This window comes from Gymnodraco acuticeps, unplaced genomic scaffold (genome assembly GCF_902827175.1).
Source record: "Gymnodraco acuticeps unplaced genomic scaffold, fGymAcu1.1, whole genome shotgun sequence".
Classification (NCBI taxonomy): Eukaryota; Metazoa; Chordata; class Actinopteri; order Perciformes; family Bathydraconidae; genus Gymnodraco; species Gymnodraco acuticeps.
The window spans coordinates 2492505-2518805 of record NW_022989983.1 but is presented as its reverse complement, the minus strand read 5'-3'; the positions used below and the strand labels follow the sequence as shown (position 1 = coordinate 2518805).

The 26301-nt window shown below is 42.0% G+C and overlaps 1 protein-coding gene across 1 annotated transcript in view; it reads right to left on the bottom strand.

Annotated features, from left to right (window-relative positions):
* The window catches only part of LOC117543764 (cadherin-4-like), a 226082-nt gene that overhangs the window by 106889 nt on the left and 92892 nt on the right, over positions 1-26301 (bottom strand). The window contains 1 exon segment of the mRNA XM_034212320.1: positions 21540-21563. Within this exon segment, the coding sequence (XP_034068211.1) occupies positions 21540-21563 (24 nt within the window).

Below are 26301 nucleotides of genomic sequence, written 5' to 3'. Positions count from 1 at the left end.
CACTGGTCTAGGGGAACATTACCCCAAAGTCTAGTTTGAGGATATTTCCAACTACTGCATGATGTTGTCTTCTTACTACAATTCTACAATCTTTTCAAGTGGGTTTCAATCGTTTGTTTGAGTATTCATATACAGTAGGGTATGTTTTATTATTCTAGAGAGAGCTAGTTAGTAACCAATCTTTTTTAGACCCAGTTTGTTTTTCTTATAAATACCAGTATTTTTATTTTCAGGGATGGATGTTTAGTCCTATTTTCCACTGGTGCACAACTGATGATATATAGCTCATTGTCAATCACTGTTATAACAGAACAATGCTTTTACTGAAGTTTGCAATTTTTGTATTTACCTGCTGGCCTTCAAGATATCTAAGATCCACCCACCCATCCATCCATCCGTCCATCCACCCATCCATCCGTCCATCCATCCATCTGCCCATCCATCCATCCGTCCACCCATCCATCCGTCCGTCCATCCATCCGTCCATCCATTCGACCATCCATCCATCCATCCATCTACCCACCATCCATCCATCCATCCACCATCCATCCATCCATCCATCCATCCATCCATCCGTCCATCAATCCATCCATTCGTCCATCCATTCAACCATCAATCCATCCATCTACCCACCCACCCACCCATCCATCCATCCGTCCATCCATTCGACCATCCATCCATCTACCCACCCACCCACCCATCCATCCATCCATCCATTCAACCATCAATCCATCCATCCATCCACCCACCCATCCATCTACCCACCCACTCATCCATCCATCCATTCGTCCATCCATTCAACCATCAATCTATCTACCCATCCACCCATCCATCCATCCATCCATCCATCCACCCATCCATCTACCCACCCACCCACCCCCCACCCACCCACCCACCCACCCACCCATCCATCCATCCATCCATCCATCAATCCATCCACCCATCCATCCATCCATCCATCTACCCACCCACCCACCCATCCATCCATCCATCCATTCAACCATCATCCATCCATCCACCCACCCATCCATCTACCCACCCACTCATCCATCCATTCGTCCATCCATTCAACCATCAATCTATCTACCCATCTACCCATCCATCCATCCATTCGTCCATCCATTCAACCATCAATCCATCCACCCATCCATCTCCCACCACCCACCCACCCACCCACCCACCCATCCATCCGTCCATCCATTCAACGTCAATCCACCCATCCATCCATCCATCCGCCACCAGGGTCTCCTACTAGTCGGATGTCCCAAGAATACCTGAACATAGGGGAATATGAAAGGTTTCCTGAACCCTAAATGACTTTGACTGACTGTTTAGTAAACTAATTCTGGATATCTGAGCTTCTCAGCCGTGCCTAAGGACTGAGGGGAAACTCATTTAGGCAACGCTTACCCAATGGGGTCAATATGTTTAGTCGCTACCCAATGATCACAGCTGAGGGCTGCAAAGTAAATTGACTCGTAAATGACGGGCTTTGTATACGAATATAGTTTAAGAAAGTAAACATGCAACAACAATTGATATACGGGCTCATATTATTACAGTAAACATATCAGGATCACTCTAAGTAGTCATTAAAAGTGATGTTGTGTATTATTCTTAACTTAGAATTATATGAGGCTTCCAACATATTTTTCAGCAAAAAAGATTCCTGATGCGAGAGTAAATTAGATCTTTATAACAGAAAATAAAATAACAAGATAAACTTAATAAGGACTTGGAGTTGTTGTGTTTCAGTAATGAATAAACGGATGCAAAACGTTCAAAGTAATGACCTAGACTCTTTAATTTAGGGGAACTCAAATCAAATACTAGAGTATAGCATCATCTGTGGGTGTATGATAAGCCACTTATGCACATAAGCTAAAGGCTACAAATTGATTTCAGTCAAAACTAGTAAAACCACCTAAAAATACATTGCATTAAATCTGTTTTTGTAACTGGCCTCCAGCAGTTGAGTATTGATTGAGCGCTAAGTCACAAATAAGTCTGCATCAAATGAACATCCCTTTGCCACAGCGATGTTTGGCTGCTGCTCTGCTCCATCATTCTGCACACAGACACACCCACACAAACTACAGCATCAAAGATCACCCCTCTATGCCGATGATGTTATAACTGTTATCGATTACGTGGAGGGTGTGCTCATATATGCTCGAAGCTAAAATATCATGTCAGCTATAATGACCTTCGCAAATGCATGAAAGCATACATTTACATAAAATCTTTGAAAATCATGTTAATCTACTCAGAATGTGTCATATATTCATGATATTGGAGCAATGGGGTGCAACAACCTGCTAGCAGGGTGGCAATAACAAAATATCCATGTCCGATATTAAGATCATTGGACACCAAATACATGCTTATTGGAGTTACTGGCGGTTACATTTAATGTGTACTGATAGTAAAGCATCCACAGAGTCTTAGTATACTGCATTAGTCAATATTTGACAACACACTGTGTTTCCTGAAGGTCAAAACTTGTGAAACATTTGTAGAGCAGGAATGTGTGTCACCCTTGTCCTCAGATGTACACAAACTAATTTGGGTAGAAATGTGTCATAGCACCACTTATGGTCACAAACTTCACAAGGTACCTTGAATGAACGGTCAGATTTGGACCAAAAACCACAAAATTGCATTTTGGGCCATTTCATATCATCCAGTCGAGACATTTTTGGTGCGACGATGCAGTAAAGGAATAATAGCAGGAATGGCAGGATATAAAAATGCATTTGTATTACTGATTTAATCATTTTTAATTAAATTAAAATGTGAATAATGTAGCTGAGATTAAAATAAACGTTGTCTAATTTGTATTTTTAGTTCAAAAATAAAAGATTGAAATACTTGGTGTTTCATGATTTAATTAAATCTGAAACAATGTGATCATTATAGATTACCTGGAATTAAATATAGAAGTAGGTGAAGTGTTTCAAAAAATACACTTTACATCAGGCTTTACTGTTTTAACTTTCCAGTGCATGTCGTGAAGAAATTATAAAAGATTATCCATCTATCTTAAACGACTTTATTTTGTAGATCACAAGAAAAATCATGCTGGAAATAATTATCTAACATAGACAATGTGTTTATATGCCTTCCCTAATCACTGTTTTATCTTCAGTGTTACCTTTGAAACAGTGATATCGGTGACCTTATACAGCAGGATTACTTAGAGAAATAAAGAGAAAGACAACATGAGAGAGAGAGGGTTGTATGGTGAGGAAGAGAGGCGAACAAATTGAGAGAACGATCATGTATAATTAAGGACAAGTGGCTCTCCCCTGAGACATCTCTGTCAGTTAATAGGTCACAGTTATTAACGCAAGAAACCGCCAAAGCCTGTGCAGTGAATCACAGCGCTTTGGAGGCAAAAATAAAAGGGAACATGAAAAGCAAAGAGGACATAGAAAGGCGGGGAGGATTAAGCAAAAGAGATGTGGGTAGGAGATAAAAGAACCGGGGAGGGTGAAGAAAATAAAAGGAGAAAGCATGAAAATCAGCAAGGACGCAGGGGAGCTGGTGATCAGATAAAAATAGACAGAATGAAAGAGGGATTGAAGAGGCGAGTCATGTTCATGGGTGAAATGTGCACTTCAAGACCTTAATAGTTCACAGAGTCGCTTCTAGTGTACAATAAAATCATAGGCATTGTGTTAGCATTAAGTATGAAACTAGTCTTTAAAATACCTTAATTTGTATTTATCTAATTTGACTTCACAAATTATAAAATGATGCACTTCTAGATCAAACTATTCTTCATTCCTGTACACAACTTAAAATATGCAACCACAGCGTCCCTATCGAGAGAGCTTCCATTTTGATATTATTTTGGCAGCACATTAACTGAAAGCTACACTATGGAAGGTTAATATTATCACGGCAGGATGTTCTCACTCCCAACACATACTACATCTTATTTTGTAAACTATGGTGCTCCACATTCCCCTATAGCGCCAATTATGCTCATGCAGGGCTGCCTCTAGTAGTCATATAGTCATTGTGGCGAGAGTCAAAGAGGAGGATGTCGGGATGCATGGGTCAAATCCATTGTTTATGTCCTGTTTGAAGTAATTCAACCATGTCTTATTTGAACTTAATCAAGTGGTAACATAGCTAAGGTCACGAATGTCTGTAAGGTGAGTCACAAAACACCTTGAAACGTGTGTATGTAGACACGATCACAACCATAAATATAGCCAACTACACACACATTCTGAAAACTATAACACACAACAGTGTGTATCTACAAACACACATGTTAACAGTATAGGCTTGCGCAAACTCCCGTTCTCAACTCAATATTGGTACAGTAGCATGGTTAAAATGTAAGATTCATAAAAAATGTGAAAGTCTATCGATAAAATATATATATATATCATCTTCAGGTTTGGCAGTTGTTTCTCTCTGTTAAAATTATATTTATCATACTGTAGGTGACGTACTGAGTTTGCCTGAAACTCAGATAAAACGGTATAAATATTTTACACCTTATTGTACTATGTTACAGCCGCTGTTACCTTGTGCCCTTAACCCTGTGTGTGTGTGGTGTGGGTGTGTGTGTGTGTGTGTGTGTGTGTGTGTGTGTGTGTGTGTGTGTGTGTGTGTGTGTGTGTGTGTGTGTGTGTGTGTGTGTGTGTGTGTGTGTGTTGTGTGTGTGTGTGTGTGTGTGGTGTGTGTGTGTGTTGTGTTGTGTGTGTGTGGGTGTGTGTGTGTGTGTGTACAATGAGCTGTGCGGTTCCTATGCTGTCAGTGGCCGTACCGACCTCGTAACATCCGCGGTGATTGGCAGGACGTCCACCCATCCCCGCCCGCTTTCTGCCACGTCATCCGGGGATGGATAAAGGCCGGACACGGACACCATTTGGGGAGGCCCCTTATTGTGTGACAGACGCCTCAAAACTCTCATTGTGACATTGCCATATTCTGTGATTCTTAAGACTGCCTAGCAGTGTGTATTCTGTAGGGTTCTGTGCGAGCACACTGATTAGCAGTGTGTCCTAGTATTCTGTGCCTAGTATAGGGTTTGTGTGTGTGTGTTGCGTAGATCCAGGTTGCTTAGCTCCTGTAGAACCGCATTTAGGATATCTACATTGTGAAACAGCTTAGACCCAGGTTAGCTTAGCGCCTGTAGATCAGCATTTGTGAACATATTGCTTAGACCCCGGTGATTAGCACCAGTTGATCAGCAACAGCTGTGTTTCCACACAGCCTCGTTTTGATTATTGTTTTGTTCCACTTTAGAATTGAGGTACTTTCTTTTCCTTTTGTATACCCTGGTGCTACTCTCTTTTGGAGTGCTCCTTTTGTTAACCAGTAACAGTTTGGCCCTTTGTTGGTGTCAAACTGTTTGTGTACATTCTGGTGTTTATCATTTTTGGTTACAAATAAACCACCGGTAACAATTACCAATTCCAAACTGGTCGTGTCGTTTCCCTTTGTACCCCTAGCCAAGAGGGAACGTAACATACTATTTATTAATTAACTAGCATAAAGGCACCACACACTGTCAACACGTGTTAGGCTGTGAAGTCAGTATATTTTGACTTGCAACGTGCAATGTGATTTGACAAAACTAGAGAAAGGAAAATAACACTAGTAAAGAATAACTGCATAGAAAGGGAAAAGCATGAACTCTTTAACTCTTAAGAAAACCAAGTGAAAACGTATATATAATATATATACATTGTCTCATTATTGTCGTGTGTACACAAGTATCAGAACATTTGTAGTGATTATCCAAACCTCACTATTTATGCCTACACTAAAGAAACAGTTTTGTTATGATTTCCTCATGTTTCATTAAAGTTGCGCGACAGTAACAAAGGCTAATTGTTGAATTCAGGTAAGATTAGATGCAGTAGCTGAAGCTTCATTTAGTTGATGCACATTGTTTATTATGACAGTGACCTCAACGAAAATGAGGCAGGGAGAGAAGCACATTGTTGCAAAAATGTATTTTAATCCAAAAAACAGAAAAACTAAATATTCAATGTTAAATATTGTGTAATATGGCAGTGGACATGTTTTTGTAGATGGTGGGTTGAATACAGTACACATCAGCTTCTATTAAAACTAACATACGGTACGTAATCTATATTTGGAACATCTGCTAGTTGGTGTACACAAGTATATTTGCGTTTATGTTGCATGTCTACATCAGAAGGAGCAATGGGGGCAGTGGTGATGCATATGGAATGAAGCCACAGTATATGTGCACATTCTTGACCATATGACCATTATTGTTCACATTGTATAATCATAAATTCATGTCATGATCGGGCAAACCTTTTCAGTCAAATATATTTTTATTTTATTATGAGTCCCTACAGGCTATGAGACCTCAGCTAACAATGGCCGCCCTGAAAATACAAAAGTATCTAAATGTGTCATTGATGAGATCATCACTGCTGCAGTCTGTGGCTGATCTCCAGCTCATCAGAGCCGTATAGGAAGCCATGGGTTTGTGTGATCCAGGCTGACTGTGTGCACAGCAGTGTTGAGCTAATCACCTAACGGGTATGCTGAGGGAGCGTGCCTGCAGAGCGAGAGGCAAAGAGTGTGTGTGTGTGTGTGTGTGTGTGTGTGTGTGTGTGTGTGTGTGTGTGTGTGTGTGTGTGTGTGTGTGTGTGTGTGTGTGTGTGTGTGTGAGAGAGTGAGCGCAGTGAGGATGACAGAAGGATTTTTGGCAGAACCAGGTCACTCTGTTCTACCAGGTGAATTTGTATGTGGGTGGACAGGATAAGGAGGTGTGTTTGTGTGTGCGCGCGCGCGTGTGTGTGTGTGTGTGTGTGTGTGTGTGTGTGTGTGTGTGTGTGTGTGTGTGTGTGTGTGTGTGTGTGTGTGTGTGTGTGTGTGTATGCACCGTATGGCTGCTTTGTGAAAATGCACTGCCAAAAAGTATTTTCATCATGTTAACTTTTGAAATGTTTATGAAGGAAAAACAGCTACTGAGAGCTTTTCACAGAAATGTTAGCAACTCTGCACTAATTACAGATGCACAAAGAATGATGACATCGGCAGACAGATTTTCCCAGCAAGAGATAAGAATATTGTGGGTCCAATTAGATTAGTCAATCATAATGTTTTCTTCTGAGTGTGTTAGCAGGATTATGGCTATAGTACAAAGTGAAACTGGGTGGAAGGGTGTAACATGAGCAACAGACCCCATTCAATGTTGGGGCGGATCCTATCATGCGGCAGGTATGTTCAATATTTATTTACATTGCAGGTAAAAGCATTTGGGCTGCATTCATGTGCTGTCAGCAAAATCAGAAAATGATTTCCCAACTGCAAACATTTATCTGAAAGCCCCCTTGAAGTTGAAACAAGTATTTGTAGCGTCTATGTTGTTTCCACACAACCACTTAAAACTGGTGAACATGGTCAGACGTCAGAAAAGCAAGTTTCCATCTCTGGAAATGGGACCATCCAAAGAGCACATTAATTTTTATGATGCTGCATTTGGGTCCCTCCTGTGTTCATAACAATTATCATCACATTGTGACGACCTGACAGTGTGTCGGGTTGTTTTCTACTTCCAGGAGAGTGGCAGGTAGAATAGGGAGAGTGAGTGTGAGTAGTAGCTTATTCAATATTTTGGTTTATCTTTTATCCGATGCTAGCTCAGAACCACCAGAAGCCCCACCAGTGCTTATTTTAACTCTTTGTTTAAAGCAACTGCTTTTGATCCCTACAGGGAAATGCTTGCATGTGCATGCAGTGAAATATAAATTAGCTGCTAATGTAGCCCACTGTGGGCCCAGGCAGTGATTTGATGTGATGTGAACAGTGTACTGCCTAATGAGTGTCTCAGGAGGAGGCAGGTACACGTCTTCTGTCCCTCCAGCCAGCCCAGAGCAGTGCCCTCCTCTCAGCATCATTAACTCCTACAGTAACCATGACAGAAACACACGCTCTTGGAATGAGGCTAAGTGACATGTTCATGCATAGAGACTACAATAACATGCAAAGTAACATAATGTGTCAACACAGAGACTTCCCATGATGAAGATGATTCGTTAGGAAAACTTGCATGTTTATTTAAATGAAGAATGCTTTAAAAATGTATTACATTAAAGATGCATTGAAACAAAGGCAAAATACAAACTTACACTTATCTTGGAAGGTGAATGGGTGACTAAATAATGAGTTGTTTTCCTTAATGGCCATACAGGCTGGGACTCAGGAGAACAGCTTTTACTGTTTGATTAATCCAGGTCAAGACGCTTAGGAACCCTGTTTTTGTTTGTTGCCCTAAAGCAGTGACCATCAACTGGTGGCCACATCCGGCCCGCCAGACATTCTCATCCAGCCCGCATGGCGGGGGTGACTGTGGCGTTGGCGGAGTGGTTAGTGCGTTCGTTTTTATATCTCGTGAGTAATGTGCAGTACCGGAGTCCAACAGAGAGGCAGCAGCTGACTGCAGTAGCTTGCGTACTGCGTAGCCTTCCCTGCCCTGAAGAAGAAGTGATCCTTCCTTAGCCTGAAGAGTCTGCTTTATGGGCGCAGTAGCAGTAGCCCCGCTGCGAGGCTCCGGCGAGTTGACAGTACATGGAGCATGCTCCACTAGCACCCCCCCCCCCCCAACAGAGTCCCAACAGAGAGGCAGCAGCTGCGGGACAGTAGCCTGCGCACTGCGTAGCTTTACCTGCCCTGAAGAAGTGATCCTTCGTTAGTGTGAAGAGTCTGCTTTATGGGTTTATGCGTTCTGCAGCAGTATCCCCGTTGCGAGGCCCCTGCGACTTGACAGTACATGAGTACCCCTTCCCCCCCCCCCACCCCCGGTCAACACCGTCAAAATGCTGGGCTATATATATAAAAAACGCTGGCCCTTGAAAGTGTCTCTTGGATTAATTTTGGCCCTAGGACAAATGTAGTTGGTGATCCCTGCATTTTTATTTTCTGCTTCAGACAAACAGCCTTTCATTTATCACATCCCGGGAGTGAAAAGACACCTGTCGCATAGCTGGCACCTGAGACAAACAGGAAAGGAGAGCCTGGGGGAAAACGAATGCTCAGTGTGCTTCGTCCTAAATATTAACCAGCCGCTTCCTGCTCCAAACCTGCTGATGGTAGCCAGTTCTGGAGAGACGGGGGGTGGGTGGGGGGGGATGCGCCCCAATCCTCAGCGGACAACACTACCCTACTTGCGCGGAGGTGACCCCCATGTGTTCTACACGGCCCTAACATTCACCATTGTTATTTATGAGCTTGCAAAGGTGTCCTTTTGCAGGGAGACCGTGTGCCACCTGTTTTAGCAGTAGGTTAAAGTACAGTGCAGTGTGTTCTGCAAAGGTGACACTGCAGGTGGCTGAGTAAAACTAAAACTACTTAGCAAGTTTTTAACTAGGCTGCAAGCTTTAAAAAGGTCTCATATTTTAAGAAGTGAGATTTACATGTCGTTTTGATTAAGAATCGGGTCTAGGTGCAAATTGAACACTGGTAAAGTATTGTAAAAGCTCAAGCCACTAAGAAACACCCATAGTCTAAATGTGCCTTTTGGGATTTTGTCATGGTCAGGATATCACAATTATAGTATCCATAGAGTAGTCAGACAACAATTCCACGGTGCTGTTAGTCATTCTCCAGCAGTAATGAGAAAGAGCGCATATACAAAAGACCCATAAATGCTGACCAATCAGAGACTGGGCCTTTTTGGGAGTTTGGCTTAAAGAGACATGACAGAGGGTGGTGGATACATTCAGACAGACAGTATGAGAGAAAAGCTTTTTTATTTGTTTACATTAACCATCTAAACATGTTCTGGTAGAAACCCTTAAACATTTTCCATAAAATGTCCCCTTCATTTGTATTGATGTAAGTGCTATGAGGATAATCAAAATATTGTCTTCAAATGCTTTATGATAATAACCATTATAACATTATAAAGACAACAGTATAACATTCTCAACTACATTTCAGCTTTACCATTATGCTGGACTATGTCTTAGCCAAGCCTTTGCAAAATCACGAGTTGTTTCTCTCTGTTTCCAGTAAGTATGTTAAGCTAAGATTACTCAACTCTAGCCAAAAAAGAGGATAAACATGTTTCTAAAAATGTGATACAATTTCTTTCAAGAGTGAGAACATGGAGAAAAAGCACATAATAGAGACTTGAAGTACAACTATTCAAGAAACCGCCACAAACTGTGACCAGTGTCTGGAAATGTGTTGTTAAAACTGAGGCTTTAACGGTGGCTATTCATATAATATTACATTTACAAAGAATGGTATGTGCCACATGAAGTGTAACAACAATTTAAAGGTCCCTATTATTCTGTTTTTCATCAATATATTATAGGTCTCAGATATATACAACACATGTCTCATGTGCTTTGCTCCAAACACCAAACAGATCATTGCAGCATTACCCATAATCCCCTCTGTTTCAGCCCTGTTTCAAACGTGCTGATTCTCTGTCTGTTACTTTAGATGAAAATAAGGAGCCCCTCCCCACGCCCCTCTGAGAGACATTTGGTTACAAAGAACACAATGGCACTCTAGGAGGAGATTCAGGTGATAAGGTGGGGGTGGGGGTTACCTTGGTTGCTGATTGGCTAATGGCAAAACAAGCCAAAACATCGTAATGACATCATAAAGTGGCCAAAATCTGATCAGCTCATTTCCAGACAGGTTTTTATAGAAATGGATCAGGACAAAAAGAGAGAATCTTTGTTCCTGAAACTTTCAGAATGTCTTTACACAGACATGTTGATGTAGAAGAGACATGAACATGTGGATTTTGCACAATAGGTGACCTTTAAGATTGTAAAAGAGTCCATAAAAAAACATTATAATGATGAGATTTTCTTTCATTATAATGATTTGAGTCACCTCACAAAATCCCTCTCTTTTTTTATCTTTTCTAAAGGCTCAAAAATAAAATACTCTTCTTTGGAATGGTATGCTCTCCTGGCTTAATGGAAGCAGGTGGGCTTAGGCGCGAGATTCAGGTGCAACAAAGAACAGGGTCCTTTGCAGAGACACCTTGAGCAGCCCTTTAATGCTGATTCTTTGATTTTATTTCTCTAACGGACGGTTCCCATTTAGGATAGCAGTCAAGCATAGACTTAAGGATATAATCAGAGCTGAAGATAGCCATCTGCACTGTATTTGTGATTAAATGGAGAGGACCTAGGTTGGCAATTTCCTTATAAAGTGCTGTTATGCTGAATAAGGGCCCTTGGGGTTTATTATCAGTTCTTTTAAAATGCATGGCATTGAGTAGAACTACAACAAAGACCTACATCAGTCAGCAGCCGCGGAGCTCTCAGTCTGGCCAAGGATGCTCCGGGACGATGGCTATTACCCAGTTTATCATCACAGACGTAAAAGCAGCTCTCTGCAAGATTTACTCTCCTTTCTTCCTTCCAATTTAATAATGTCGAAGGCCATTTATTTAAACATTCTTAGTTGGGCTTGTATTTCAGAGTTAAACCTGATTATACTAGCTGGAAATGTACACGTACACTGGGGTTTTCACAAAGTAGTTGTCAAGTCCACTGTCAAACCCCCTCGTTGACCATGCGGACTAATCGTTCATCTGTGGTTTTAGCACAGTGTAGTATTAAAGCAGTGGCAATGCATTTACAGCAGCTGCTGTTTTGCTGTGGAGAGTTGCTGAGGCAGCACAATGCAGCAATAGGCAAAAAAACATGTGGCTGTACCTCCCAATGCTGGACTACAATTAACCCTGGTGTTGTGTTCAAAAGCTGTTACCGTTCATGGTGTTCGCGGGTCAATTTTGACCCATGGTTTATTGTCTGACCTCCGTTAGTTAATCCCTTACTGGTTGTATTTTAGATATTTTTTGGCAAAAATTAATCATTGAAAAACAAAATGTGTTATACATTTCACAATTAAACACACACACACACACACACACACACACACACACACACACACACACACACACACACACACACACACACACACACACACACACACACACACACACACACACACACACACACACACACACACACACACACACACCACTCTGTAGGAGTACATACATAATAAAAGCAGACATGGTCAATGGACTCTGAGTGAACTTCTGCACCACTTCAAAGCATCAAGGTTGAGCAGAGGACTCTGTTTCCTACAATGAAGAGGAGATAGTTAATCTAGCATTAGCGCCTGGCTTCCCATGAGGAAACTTCATGATTCAGGGAGGTGAGAAGGGGTGCACACATCCTCTCTATCTCTCTTATCTCTTAGACCCTCCCTTTTCTTCCCATCTCCATGGAGATACAGACACATCACAAACAGAGCTTGAATGAAAGGGGCATCAAATGGACATCGATTTCTGATAGGGAACCTTCTGGATCCACATTGGGCTCGGCCTAAGTCACATCTGTGCTTCGGTCAAGGACACCAAGGTCTGAGTCTCCCCGCCATGCAGGCACCAAATGGAGCGCCGCGGCAGGCCACCGGGATCAGAGAGCAGTGGGATGCTCCTTTCATCTCTTGGGGATTAGCACTCCCAGAGGAGAGAAGTAGACTTGTGTGTATGTGCACTGTGTAACACTCTTGCAACAGTATCTCCCTTTTAGCCACAGGCTACACATTTCCTCTTTCTGCTGCATGCTGGGAATCCCCCCCAAGGCCACAAATATATGAGGCTCCGTAGGCAAGAATGAGATGAAGGAGAAGACTCTGTCCTTGGGCGAGTTTCCTTAAAATAAACATGAAACTCTGTATGTGTGCCGTGCCCTCATCCGCAGCAGTGGAAGGTATAGGCTGAGTTACACTGTTTATTGATTATATTTAAAATATTCAGCATGTAACAAGGGTTAAAGCTGCCCGTTATGTTTCCAAGAAAGAACCCATTTGTACGAAGCAGCTAACACAGTAACACCAAAAATGTGGACATGTGCTGCAGAGTGCTATACGTGGTAATTCTAGTACAGGCATTAAACATGCATGGTAACAGTGAAGGCTCCACTGGACTGTATCCACTCTTCTATTGAAGCAGTAGGCCCCAGGGGTGGGGGGGGGGGGGGGTTGAGGCAAAGAGCAAAGCCATCTGGGAAACAGGGATTGCGTGACAGTTAGCGGGATCCTGGATCATCAGCCACTTCACACTAAGCAACACCTTCAGCAGCAGCACAGAGGAGAGAAAAAGCTGTGACACAAATGCATCCAATCTTCACCTTCCTCTTCTTTATTGTATTTCTCACTCTTCATCTTTACCCTCTTCACAGCAGGTCCAGACACACATGAGTAAACGACCCGCTCTTCCCTTCCTTCATTAATTTCTGACACTGCAACTCTTCACACGCTGTCAGGAGAGAGTGTCTCTGTGTCTCACCTTGCTTCTTTTGATGTCACTACTAAGAATAAGAATGTCTCCTGCTGGGCTCTGCGTCCTGGAAACCAAGAGCCAGCACTCAGCTCTAACTCTCCAAAGCTGCCTGTCTGCACATATCGAGGTACTTGGTCTCACCATGGAGGCAATTTAGCAAGATTTATGTCCAATTACAACCATCCAAATGTGAATACATCATATTGTATTGCCCACTTACTGAATAAAAAGTTGGACAGCTTGCCTTGGGTCTTATGTGAAAGAGCGATCCTCTCAGTTTTGATGACAGCGGCGTTTTCTAATTGTTTTGTCTTACTCTATACATCACCCACTGAAAATATGACACCGTATTCACAGCTGACAACTTCTCCAATAGCAGCAGAGTCTTATTTCAGTAAAACAGCGCCAGGCAACAATGTTCTTCTTGTTAAAACAAACCTGGCCCTGCCTGCGCTGAATGCCCTGGCACAGACGTCCAGCAGCAGAGCGCCAGCCTGAGCCCGGACAACAGGCTCTGGGCAGCAGGCAGCTCATAAATGAGTAATGGCAGTCACATTAACATTCGGTGGCAGGGCAGACTAAGGGCAAGAAGGAGGGGGACCAAGGGAGTGCAGGCGCTCCTTCTGTCTTATAAAAAGGCAGCTGATTAATGTTTGATTTTAGCTGGCCTCATTCTTCCCCTAGCACAGTGCAGAGCTCATCTACAGAGCGGGTTAGAGCAAGATAGATGGAGCTGTGAGTGGGGCACAGAAAAACAGTCTGTACAGGTGCTGTTTGGAAAGGTTGAGCCAGCACCACGCTGTCTTTCCTCTGGCCCTTAAATGAAAAACAACAGTGGTGCAAAACAGTTCAGTCATTTCTAAATGAATTGGGGCATTGATACAAAAGTGCAACCACATGATATTGAAGGATGAGAGCTGGTATACAGTTGTTTTGGTTAAGTCCCCGATACGAACGTGTTACAAACCTTTTTCATCTGAAACAGCTTATTGGTGTTTTAATGTTCAAGAAGGTCTTTATTTTTTCTCATACTGCCTGTGCAGCCTCTTTAATAAAAATGTCTAAATTGCATTTTTTGAAACCAGTAAAAACATGACATTAATGCCAGATATTTCTCAAAAAACAAATCTTGTTTGACAAACACTTACTAAAAATGTTTTTGGGACAAAATCCCTTTTAAAATGTCGTCAAGGTCGCTATAAGCGGGTTTGTGTCGCCTCAAAATGACAACATAAAATATAAAAATTGAAGCTGAATTTAATGTGATCACATGACCCGCATCTGAATTAAAACAATTGCCTGTGATTGTCAAAATGCGGAAAATGCTTTGAATCACTCAGAGAAGTCAATGTTCATGGAGCAGATAGCGCCTAACTGACTCAATTGAAAGATTAAGAATTTAATAAAAATATTCTTAAATTTCACAATGCGGCATCTGTACAAACACCTCGACAGGTGGTCAGATTCAGTGTCATTTGAAAATATTGGACATAATTCTCTGAGGATCCATAGCGTATTATCTTTAATCATTATATTCATAAAAGGCCATATGCTGCCCTGTGTGCCTGACTAACAGGTGATTGTTAAATGTGCTTTTTGGAATGACGTGAGGGAAAATTGTCGCAGGAAAGTGATTCTGACAAGTGCGTGACTAGGGAGCAAAGGAAATTAGACTTTGTCATAGGTGAGAAAAATACGCCTCTTCATACTTCACAGAAAATGTTTCATTTTTCTTTTCCAGGGAGAATACTTGTCCCAGTTATCGCGCTCGCTCTGTAAAAATCTGGTTATACTTTGCATTACATTGTAGTGCTGGAGCTATTTCAGTGTCTAAGCCTTCAAGATAAAAAAAGAACATCCTGTGTTAAGTTGCCTAAATATTATTACAGAAAATTCTGATGTTCCTTCCCTCAACAATTAATACTGACACTAATATGATATGCTAAAGCCGGTTCTCTGGTTCTTAAAACCATATTGTTCATGTAAACACATGTACATATTAACAGAATAGCTGGATTATACCTTATTGTATTTACAGTATGATTTGTGGATTGTTTAGCTTTTATCTGCTGTTTAAGAGCAGATAAGCGATAATTAGACAAAGGCATTATGTCACTAATGAACAAAGCCCCAGTGAGACCGGGTGAGCTCTATACTAAATGTTCCCCCTTAACAGTAAGTGGGGAAACTCACTCACCAGCAGTGGAAAAGGGAGTCAGAGAGAGTTTAAATTATATTAATGTGTCGAGCTAGGGTAATTTGGTAACATAGAGGGAAGTGCAGTCAGAATAGCCGTCAAGGAAACAGGAATTCAGCAGGTACTGTCAGCCAGGATGTTGGCATGCGCCGCTTGAAGTCAGCTCCAGCAGTAATCTTATAGAAGTGGCAGATTAGTACTTATAACATAAAACGTCTGTCGCACGCACTCACACATATGCACAAGTAGGAATGCAGCATGCTCATTTGCACACACAGTGCATCCTCACAGTGGCAAAGTAGTCAAGTTGTGATTGACAGGCAAATCGCTCCTGCTGAGATATCCATTTGACAGAGAAAATAAAGAAATGCAGTAGTTAAAAGCCAGACGCGGAAGAAGCCTGCGTATACTTCACATGAAAGCAAATTTAAGTATTTTGTTCGCCTGTGAGAAGCTGAGCATCAGAGGTGAAACTAGACAAATATGATTTAAAAATATAATTTTTAAATGAAGAAAATTAATGCTTTTTATGCAAATCTGGGTGCCAATCAGGTCTGTTTGAGGGCCAAGACTCGTGCGAATGTCAGCTCCATACTACATTAGAACACCGCCCAGATCTTAAAATATGACATGGTTTCAAAGCTGTACTCACAGCTCTGCCAGGGAGGGAATAAGGGGTTATACAAATTGCCTTCCTTTTTGTTCCACATACATTGTAATTTTACTGTTGGTAGCAGGAGGTGGGAATCGCCTTTAATAATGGTCTCTGCACATTAATTTGAGTAGGGATTTGCCCGGACCAGCTCGATCTCAAAGGCCCTTAGCGCCTTTGTGCCTTGAGGCTGGGAGAGGGAGGATGATGTGCCTGGAAGTACCGAGCCGAGGTGAGATACAGCAAAGTGATGGAGCTGGAGACAGAAAAGTCTCCCACAGCGGGAGGTGATAATGGAAGGGAGAGATACTAAAGTGTGCTTAGCCATTTCCTGTATCTCATAATATCGTGTAATGTTGGTATAATTAAACCCGGGAAATGTGGCTTCATTAGTCCCAGTCTGGGTGATAAAATGAAGTGAAAACTAATTGGTAAAATACACACTGCGGCTGAACTAATAAAGACACGGTATGAAGAAGGACGCAGCTGCAGAGATTGACATAACATCAAAAGCGTGACAAAAATATGATGTTGTTGTGGCAGCCAGGCTATTTTTCTGTTATTGATAGAATGTTTTTAACAATGACCAAAAATCTGAGGGGGATTTATAGTACATTTTTATCCATATACCCCTGTCAAGTTATTGGCGTTTGCAAATTCACTAGCTATTGTACATTGTTCTAGTCTACATATCTATACATATTTACACAAACAACTTCTTGTTAGTCTTGTTAGGGTTTAATTTAATATTTCTTCTTAATTAATTTGGTTTTACATGTTCATAGTTCACTATTCCTGCATTATACTTGCACTATTATTTAATTTGCACAATTTTATTATCTTCATTTTTTTCCAAACTTAAATATATTGTACGATGTATTTTTGTGTGAACCTGGGACTAAGAGTTTTCAATTCTGACAATTACGCTGAAACTGTTCCATGTGACAATAAAGCCTTTGAATCATTGAATCTAGCTGGCTTCATCTATGGCATTGCTATGCTAATTGCTAGCTACATACCATTGCAAAATGTCACAACAGTCCAAAGTGTGTCTTAGAAGCTCAATAACTGTGATGGCGTGATAAATAAGTTAAAAAAGATGGTTATGTTTTTTGTTTGGGTTTCTAGTGGTCTCTCCTGTCACTGCGGAGAAACAAATCATTATTCTGCTTTGTGTGGTATTGACATAAAGAGTGACCACAGTCTGTTTTATTTTCTCTCGTTGCCTTTATAAATACATAATCTGTACGCCTGTATATTAATGCAACCCCCGCTGGTAGTCGGAGATGTTAAAATACATGGGACAATAGAGTGGTCTGACATGCACAACAACCTGTGTATGACCTGCTCTGAAATACCAAGCAGAAGCACAAACTCTCAGCCTTAGCCCCACTTGGTTCCAGTAAGTTTCCTGTCTGCTTTCATCTGCATCACAAAAAGAGGCCTGAAAAAACAGATCAAACCTTCTTTTTGGGAAAAGACAGAATTGTAGCCATTAGGCTCTGTCTTCTGTGCCTCTGCCGTCACTTTGTAGGGAAAGGCCGGAGCAAAGCTAGTTTCCATTCAACAGGGAGAGTTGGCCAAAGCCACGAGATCGAGCAGTTCCCAGCTCTTTCTTTGTATTGAGAAATACTTGAGATGCCTCGATAGTTTTTGGAAGATGGTGTGCAAAAATTCTGAACAGAACAAGATCTGTATGTTTTCCCCTGTCTCCCTCAGGTTTGACAGCATTTGAGGAAAAGTTAAAAAATGGTAAGTCTTAAATTGGGTGGAATATAGCAGCTCCTCGCCGGAGACAGGATGCCATTTCTATTCTTGTTTGTTTCCTTCTTTGCTTCGTTCTCTCTTTGCACAAACTCTTGCACAAACCATCTGCCATACAGGTCCTGTGTGACTTTACTTCAAGAACTCTTAGTGGCTGTCTTCATCAGCTCCGCTGCAGAAAAACAGCTTTAATTGGTACTGAGGGAAGAGAAGCAGAAGGGGTCGCATGCTTCACCACATTTGAAGGTAAAATGCTTTCAAATGATCAGGAATGGCATTCCACACTCCTCCTCCTCGGCAAAGACAGTTAGCGCTAACATCTCTACGTGGATCTTTTTTAATACATAATTCCTTTTGTTTAATAAAACACAGCCAGCTTATTAGGTACTCTTTAAATGAACACATGTTTAAATTAGCTCCATTAGGCAAGCTGTGAAACTACTACTGCCTTAGTTCACTTTACGGAGGAGCTCTCAGGTTCCATGCAGGTAAATCACCTTGTCAGGCTCAGATTGCTAACTGTAATATATCAAGCTGCCCTGTCAATATCCCTGAGCCTTGAATTTGCCCTCCTAAGCAGTATGCTCTGCAGCTAGAAAGATTGAAACAGCATATGTCAGAACAGTGTTCAGGATCTCGTGTTGGGCTACATGGGAAAAGGAAAGCTTACAGCCATCAGTGCAGTCTGATCCATTCCAGCAGGCAATTACGCCATTTCACCAAAGCCACTAGGAAAGCTTCACTACAATTAGGCTGACAGAAATGGCCTCTTTGACACATAAGAGGAAACCAGGGATTCCCCCCCTCCCCTCCCCAATCCCTTCTCTTCTCTTTGCACTGTCAGGGTTCTGTGCTGCTCGTGTTGTTTCAGAAGGGCTTTGAGACATTAGCTTGTGTTGTTGCTGTAGCTTTGGAGACATTTCACAGCCCATTAGATGCTCTTTCAGCCCCAACCAATACTCAAAGGCAGAGAAAGAGAGGACAGGGTGGGGTAGACACAGACTGAGGGAAAGAATGGACTGTACACTGAGCATTTCAGTGGGTGCATTTGGTGCAGGAGTGTTACATGTGAAGATTAGAACATAATACAGTGTGAGCAAAACAAGCCCTTATTGGCTTCTGTGCCAAGAGTAAATGGCAAGATGATACCATTCTCGTGTACAGTAGCCAAACTAATAGCACGTTAGCTTTCTTTAGCTTTGGACAGAGCCTATAGCTTGTTGCCCCTCTTTCCACTGTCTATGCATGGGTAAGCTAAACGGCTGCTGCTCACAGAGAGAATATTGAAATCAAATGTCTCTTTTATATTGCAGCAAGGAAGCAAAAATGTATGAATCCCAAAAGGTCAATTCCTAATTTCCCTAAGAAAGGAAGATTCAGACGCATGGAGGCATGCGGGGAATATTGAGCAAAGGAAACAGCTGGTAAGTAAATTATAATCAAATGGTCCTTTAATGGGTGTAGAATTCCTTAAATGCAGTTTATTTTAGCATTTAGAGGAATAATGATGCTGACATTTTCTTTGTGAATTGAAATGAACTGCAGCAAACTACAGTAAATCCTTGTTAATGTATCCATTTAAATGGTACAACAGATGCTAAACTGTACTGTTTATAATAAAATCCCTTTTGCCTTGATAAAAAAAAGGAAGCATGAAACACACCCAGTAGAGATCCTCGCTTAAAGCCAGTGGTCAGAATATTGTAGCCTAATCAGCAGTACATGCACCGTCTGGTTTATAGTTTGCCGATGTGCACTGCGGTTTGACCGTGACAGAGTTAAGGAGGTTTCCTGTCCAGTGGATGGGGTTGAACAATTTGCACGACTGGCAGAAAAACCATAATCAATCCGGAGACTATAGATAAGGGCCCTAAAACCAGCCAACCGCAGCGTTTTCTCTTATCGCAATTACACCTTGCCCTCCTGCCTCAGGTACAGCCAATTAAGCCGGGAGAGGATGCGGCGGCAGCCACTTCACATGTAGGAGGCCTATCAGACGACTCCAAACACACCCCATCACTGAGGAGGGGGCGGAGAGGAGCCTGGGAAGCACAGGAAGACACAGGGAGGCTGTTGTGCACTGCAGGTATGTTACTTCCACAGCCACATGTATGAAGACAGGATTCTGTTGGCGTGAATGATGTATGCTGAGGTGAGTGATGAGCGGTCTGCTGGACGGCTGCGTTTCATCATGGGACCAAGGGCACACAGACCTCCAGCACTGCGTCCTCTCACCTGCTTTTTAATCCATTCTTTGCCTTCCTCCTCTTTTTCTGGTTTGCTTTGTGGGACATCGCTCACATTATGCGACTACTATGCAGCACAGCACAGGAAAGGAGGTGTGGGAGAACTTGTGTGTTTTAATGTGAGGGTGGTTACAAAAGGCAAAGATGAGGTCAAAATCAAGGACAACCCCCCAGGATGAATACAAATATTGGCCTATTGTGTTATTCCCTGGTATGTATTCAAGTTGAACTGGAATAGAGGGAAAAGAGCCATACTGTCGCAACTTGCTAATAAAACATTGATTACAGCAGCTTCTCTGTGCCGCGGTTCACCGTCTCCCCCACCAGTAAATGGGGGTTAACCAGATACACAACTATAAAACCTAAAAGAACTTGATCTGAACCACAATATTACACTTTTCCTCCCTCTCGCCACTTTGAGGTTTCAAAAGAGCAGACACACAGCATGTGGTGTTTTGTCTACGCCGTGTGAAGCCACCACACCAATTTAGCTCAACAATTTCACCCCAAAGCAGTATCCTTCATGGAGCCGAGAGAGAGTTCAGCTAGATCACTTCTTCTCTCTGTGCCATACTGAAACTCTGATGAGACTATAGGCACACAAGACTGAGTTAAAGAAAAAGAGAGGCTGCCACCGGTGCTATCACGCTGCTTACATGGCGAACCAGATGTCTGGCCAGGGCACACACACACACACACACACGCACACACACACACACACACACACACGCAAAGGGACAGTGCAAGTGTTGCAGACAGACTATCTCTTTAAACCTGTTTGATGAAGTGATTAAAGTACTCCTCCAAGCACATGAAGCCATTAATAAAAGCATGACAGAGGGGAGCCAAATTCAAAATAAAATGGGAAGAGAGTCTGCCTCGGTGGGAGAATCCATCTCCTCTCTATTTAGACTACATGGATATGCACTAAAGCTGCAATGAGACGAAGTGAAAAGGAAACCACTTATTGGCTCCATATTGAATTCTATTGGAGTCAAAAGGGGGTAAATTGACTAAGTAGGTCGAGGCAAAATACATGCAGGGAAAAAAATATGCTATATTCAAATTCTGATTGGCCACATGGGTCTGTGGATGCTGCTTTCATAATTGCCTCCACTTGATGTTTTCTCTCTGCGTTTCAACATTGGCCGTGACACACAATGTGATGGAGAGGAAAATAGCTTCCTGGTGATTCAAATGATGTGCGCGACTCGACGCTCCCCCACTGAGACAAACATCTGAAAATGGTTCCTTCCACATTAATGCCAACAGCCAATCCGCTGTTGCCAGTCCACGCACAGACGGCTCTAAATCACGGGTGTGTGCGGTGGCGGCGGCGGTACTTACCACGTTCACTGGACAGGGTGGTATCTGTGAAGAGAGGAAGAGAAAAAGGGCAAGGGGAGGGGAGAGAGAGGAGGATGATTAGTACATAATAGGCTTCAGTAAACGTGGCATTGCAAAGACACCGTTAAACAATGGAGCAAAACAGATCAATTTCTGAGGATTAATGGGTATGCAATAGCCGGACAGTGACCTACAGTATACAGAACGCAGGGATACTATTGGAGAGAATTTGCTGTCACTACTGCCTAGTCGCTCACATTTGTCTCTGTCTATTATCAAAGGCAGCACCATTTAACCAGAATGCAGTTTGTTTTCTCCCTTATACTTCTTGTCATTGCCTCAAGCAACGGGATTCATCATTATCTTCAAACGCTTGTTGTGATGTCTATATTCCACTTGTGCTCACTCGAGAGAATTGCGGGATGTTGCATATGCATATTCAACACACTTATGTACATCGTCATGGGCGGTATTTATTCAGACCTTGACTCCACAGCTGGGTGGCAGAGAGAGGAGAGGCAGCTCTTGTCTTCTCTCTCCTGGTTGCCTGCCCTTCTCATGTCCTCCAGCAGAGTTGCTTAGTCAGACTTGATCAGAAGTCATCTCTGTGGCTCCAACTTTGCATTTACTGCTTACATTTTTTATCTAAAAGCCTTAAAGCTGATAGAGACCTAAAAAACTGAGGTTTCAGGATTTCACTTTATCATGAAAAGGTTTGTGTTAAAGGGGCATTTGAGTTTGTTTGAATGGGGTTTGTTTGTGGTACTTATCCACAGTCAGTGTTCTACTTAGTAAATTATGCTTATTTTCAGGTTCATATTTGTATGTAGTGTCTCTACTGGGACATGTCTCCATGCTTCAATGTTCAAAAAGCTCTTTATTTTTCTCATACTGCCTGTGCTGCAGCACCTCTTTTCACCCTCTGTCTGAAACCAGAGCGGTTGGTTAACCACTTAGAGATGTCCCCCCATTCAGCCTATCACATACAATGTGGGTATTGTCCACAGTAGACGACCATTACATGTATGTATGATCTGTATGTGTAATGTGTATTTGTAAAGCGCTTTGAGAGTCATTGATAAAGCGCTATAATAAATATAAGGATTATTATTATTATAATGTGTTGGAGCGCTAGCCAATAGACAATCAGTTTTACAAGTGTTAGATAGTGATGTCGTTACGAAGTAAACTAAGGAGTGCAAGGGAAGGCGTTTCAGGCAGGGAGAGAGTGTGTAAGAGAGTAACTCCCTCTGGAGGAAGTCTGGGATTTTAACATTTGCAGACAATTTACATGCACAAAAACATACAGTATAACACAGGAAAGAGAGAACCCAACAAAGCATACTAGGGCCTCTCTAAGTGTACACCATATTCATTATATTTCTACCCCTTCACGATGGACAACTAAAGCTGTCATTTTGCATGCTTTAGTCTAAGTGACCAGACTCCATCGACAAAACGAGTCATTTGGTTTAAAAGTTGAATTTTCTAGTCTACTGCTGCCTCGATCGGCCTGTTTATTTGCGTGATTTTGGTGAAACCGAACTCTCACGATAACACAAACAAGCTGCTTCATATCCCACATGTTATCACCACTTGAAAGGTGTCATGAATAGTTTCTCACACACTAGCTATGTTGGATGGAGCTGTGTTTCAGCAAACAACTATTTCCTCTTCTCGCCTGTCTCATGTTTTGCACTTGCGATCATGAAATAATGCACAACTTGAAAGGTGGAAGTAACTGTAAATGCCTGCTTTGAACATACAGTATGGACTCAAACATACACATTGTTGTATTTCAGGGTCACTCAAATATCAACCAATTGCAATATCTGTGCCGGATTGGGTTGGAGACGAGTACGGGTCAATTATAAGAGCCTGGTGTAAGGTCTTAGAAGCTTGTTTTGCAGCATTTACTGGAGGTTGATTGATTATAATAATATCAGCAAAAAGCATACCCTGTTAGAAAAGATGTATCAGCTGAATCCATTAAGTTACAGATTATTTTCTTCAAATATCTTATTTTTCAGCATGTTTATTGATTTTCTTTACAAAATTGGAGGCTCAATACAGCTCTTGGCATCTTTAGATAGTTGTTATGATCAAAATGCACAAATGCCAATAGGTTTTGCTTTTTTCCCACTCATGTCTGGCAATGAATCCATTCAAGTTTATCTTAAACTCCCTGCAACTTTTTGACATGTTTACAAAAAGCAAACACATCACTATCTAAATGAGAATTTTGCTTACAGACAGTATTTCCATTCCCCTTTCTCAATATATAAAGGCACCCCAGTCTAGCCCAACAGAACTTCGCTCCGCACATGTTCAATTATTCATCTCCCTCTGTCAAGAATTCAGCCTTGCTAGCAGTTGCCAGTATCCCCTACAACTTGGCAGGCAGGCTCATATTTGGCATATGGTGCAGAGCGGCGCTGCTTTTCCTCCTCTCTTCAGTTGGCCTGCTAGCACTCCCAAGGACACACACACACACACACACACACACACACACACACACACACACACACACACACACACACACACACACACACACACACACACACACACACACACACACACACACACACACACACACACACACACACACACACACACACACACACACACACACACACAGTCTGTTAGTCTTGCTGGGCAACACAACCTCTTTGCAACAGGTTTCCGTGTTTTCAACAATAGCACTGTAAATGCTGTATCAGCTAAATTAGGCACAATTAACAAATCACAATTACAGGCGACACAACATATTGTTATTTAATCGTCGTCTTGGTTTCAACTTGAACGAAAAACACATGGTAAAATATATTGCACTATTGTAGAATTTGTAATCGTTTGAAAAAGAGCATCAGTAGAAAAAGGAACTTTTATTATTTTGTATTTTATCGGAGACTTTTATGTTCAGTTAAATGTTCAATTTGTTCAATAACAGATAGTTGGAAATAGTTTTCTTTCATTTTGTTTTTATTCTACAAGCCATTGTTTCTAAACCAATTTGGCAGTGGGACAAAAGGAGCGGCACACAAGAATAACTGAGTACACTTTAATATCAGTGAGTTATTCTAACAAAAGTAATATCATATTGATTATTAGGTTTGACTCACTTCTATCAGATGCCAATCCATCTTCAGGTTCCATAACCACAACAATGAGTTATGATTTTTACCCCCCCGCCAAGGACGACATATTTTCATGTTGGTTTGTTTGCGTTGTCTGTTTGTCAGCAGGAAAACGGATAAGTGGCTTTGTGATAGGGTGAAGACCGGTCAGGGTAAGAACCCATTTTATTTTGGAGGATTGATCAAGAGGGCTCATCAAGAAACAGGTCAACAAATACCCAGGGTCCAGTCTAACCATCGCCGACTCCTTTTGATGTACTTCTCAATTGGTGGACCAATCGTATGCTTTAAAACAGAATGTAATGTTATCCTTTATGTAGACTGCAGGCACTCAGAGTTATGTTTAAACCGGACATATTATGCTAATTTCCAGGTTCCTTTTTATATTTAGTGTCTCTACTGTGACACGTTTCCATGCTTCAATGTTCAAAAAGCTCTTTATTTTTCTCATACTGCCTGTGCTGCAGTAACTCTTTTCACCCTCTGTCTGAAACCAGAGCCCAGTCTGCTCTGATTGGTTAGCTGGCCGACTCTGTTGTGATAAGTCAACCGCTTAAAGATTTCCCGCCCCTTAGCCTATGACGTACAATGTGTTGGAACTAGGGCTGTCAGTCGATTAAAATAGTTAATCGCGATTAATCGCAAATTAATCGCACATTTTTTATCTGTTCTAAATGTACCTTAGAGGAATATTTTTCAAGTTTTTAATACTCTTATCAACATATGAGTGGACAAATATGCTTTATGCTAATGTTTTATTATCATTTGAACAATGACAAATATTCTCATGAATATTAAACACAACAACCTCTGAACATTACAAATATTCGCCTCAATTCAACCTGGAACCTCTCTCATACAATAATACAATACAAATGGTGTGTGTGTGTGTGTGTGTGTGTCTGTGTCTGTGTCTGTGTGTGTGTGTGTGTGTGTGTGTGTGTGTGTGTGTGTGTGTGTGTGTGTGTGTGTGTGTGTGTGTGTGTGTGTGTGTGTGTGTGTGTGTGTGTGTGCGTTGGAGCTATGTGCAACTCAAGGCATATGCTTGAACCGGAGCTGCCTGGACGCTGCAATCATGTTGCCACTATCCGTGCTGAGTGTCCTGACTGTTCGTACAATGTCCCACTGTCTGGCTTCCTGCATAAAGTCAAGTGCTCGGCGCAGTTGTGGCGAAATGTCGCTCCTCTGTTTTAATTTAAACAGCTCCTTATATCGTTAGCGCAGCTAGCTAGCACCAGATGCTAACAACAACAATGCACGTAAGGTCTCTCTCTCGCTCGCTCGGGCCACACATACACACACCCTCCCGGTCCTCCCAACAGCCAGTCGGTGCCTGCCGGTGAGCGTGGAAGTGTGGTCTGCCACAAGCGGGCGGCAGGAGCGGGGCTGTCAGCATCAGCTTGTAGATGGTATTTTAAACTCGATGCGCTCTGAAACTACGGGGCGGCCGAGGGAACAAAATACACATGCGTTAATCGCGTTAAAATAATTAGTGGCGTTAATTTTTTTTTGCGTTAACGCGTTATTAACTTGACAGCCCTAGTTGGAACGCTAGCCAATAGAAGCATGATTGTTACATAGTGACGTCACTATGTATACAGTATTTGCTACTATATGCATATGTT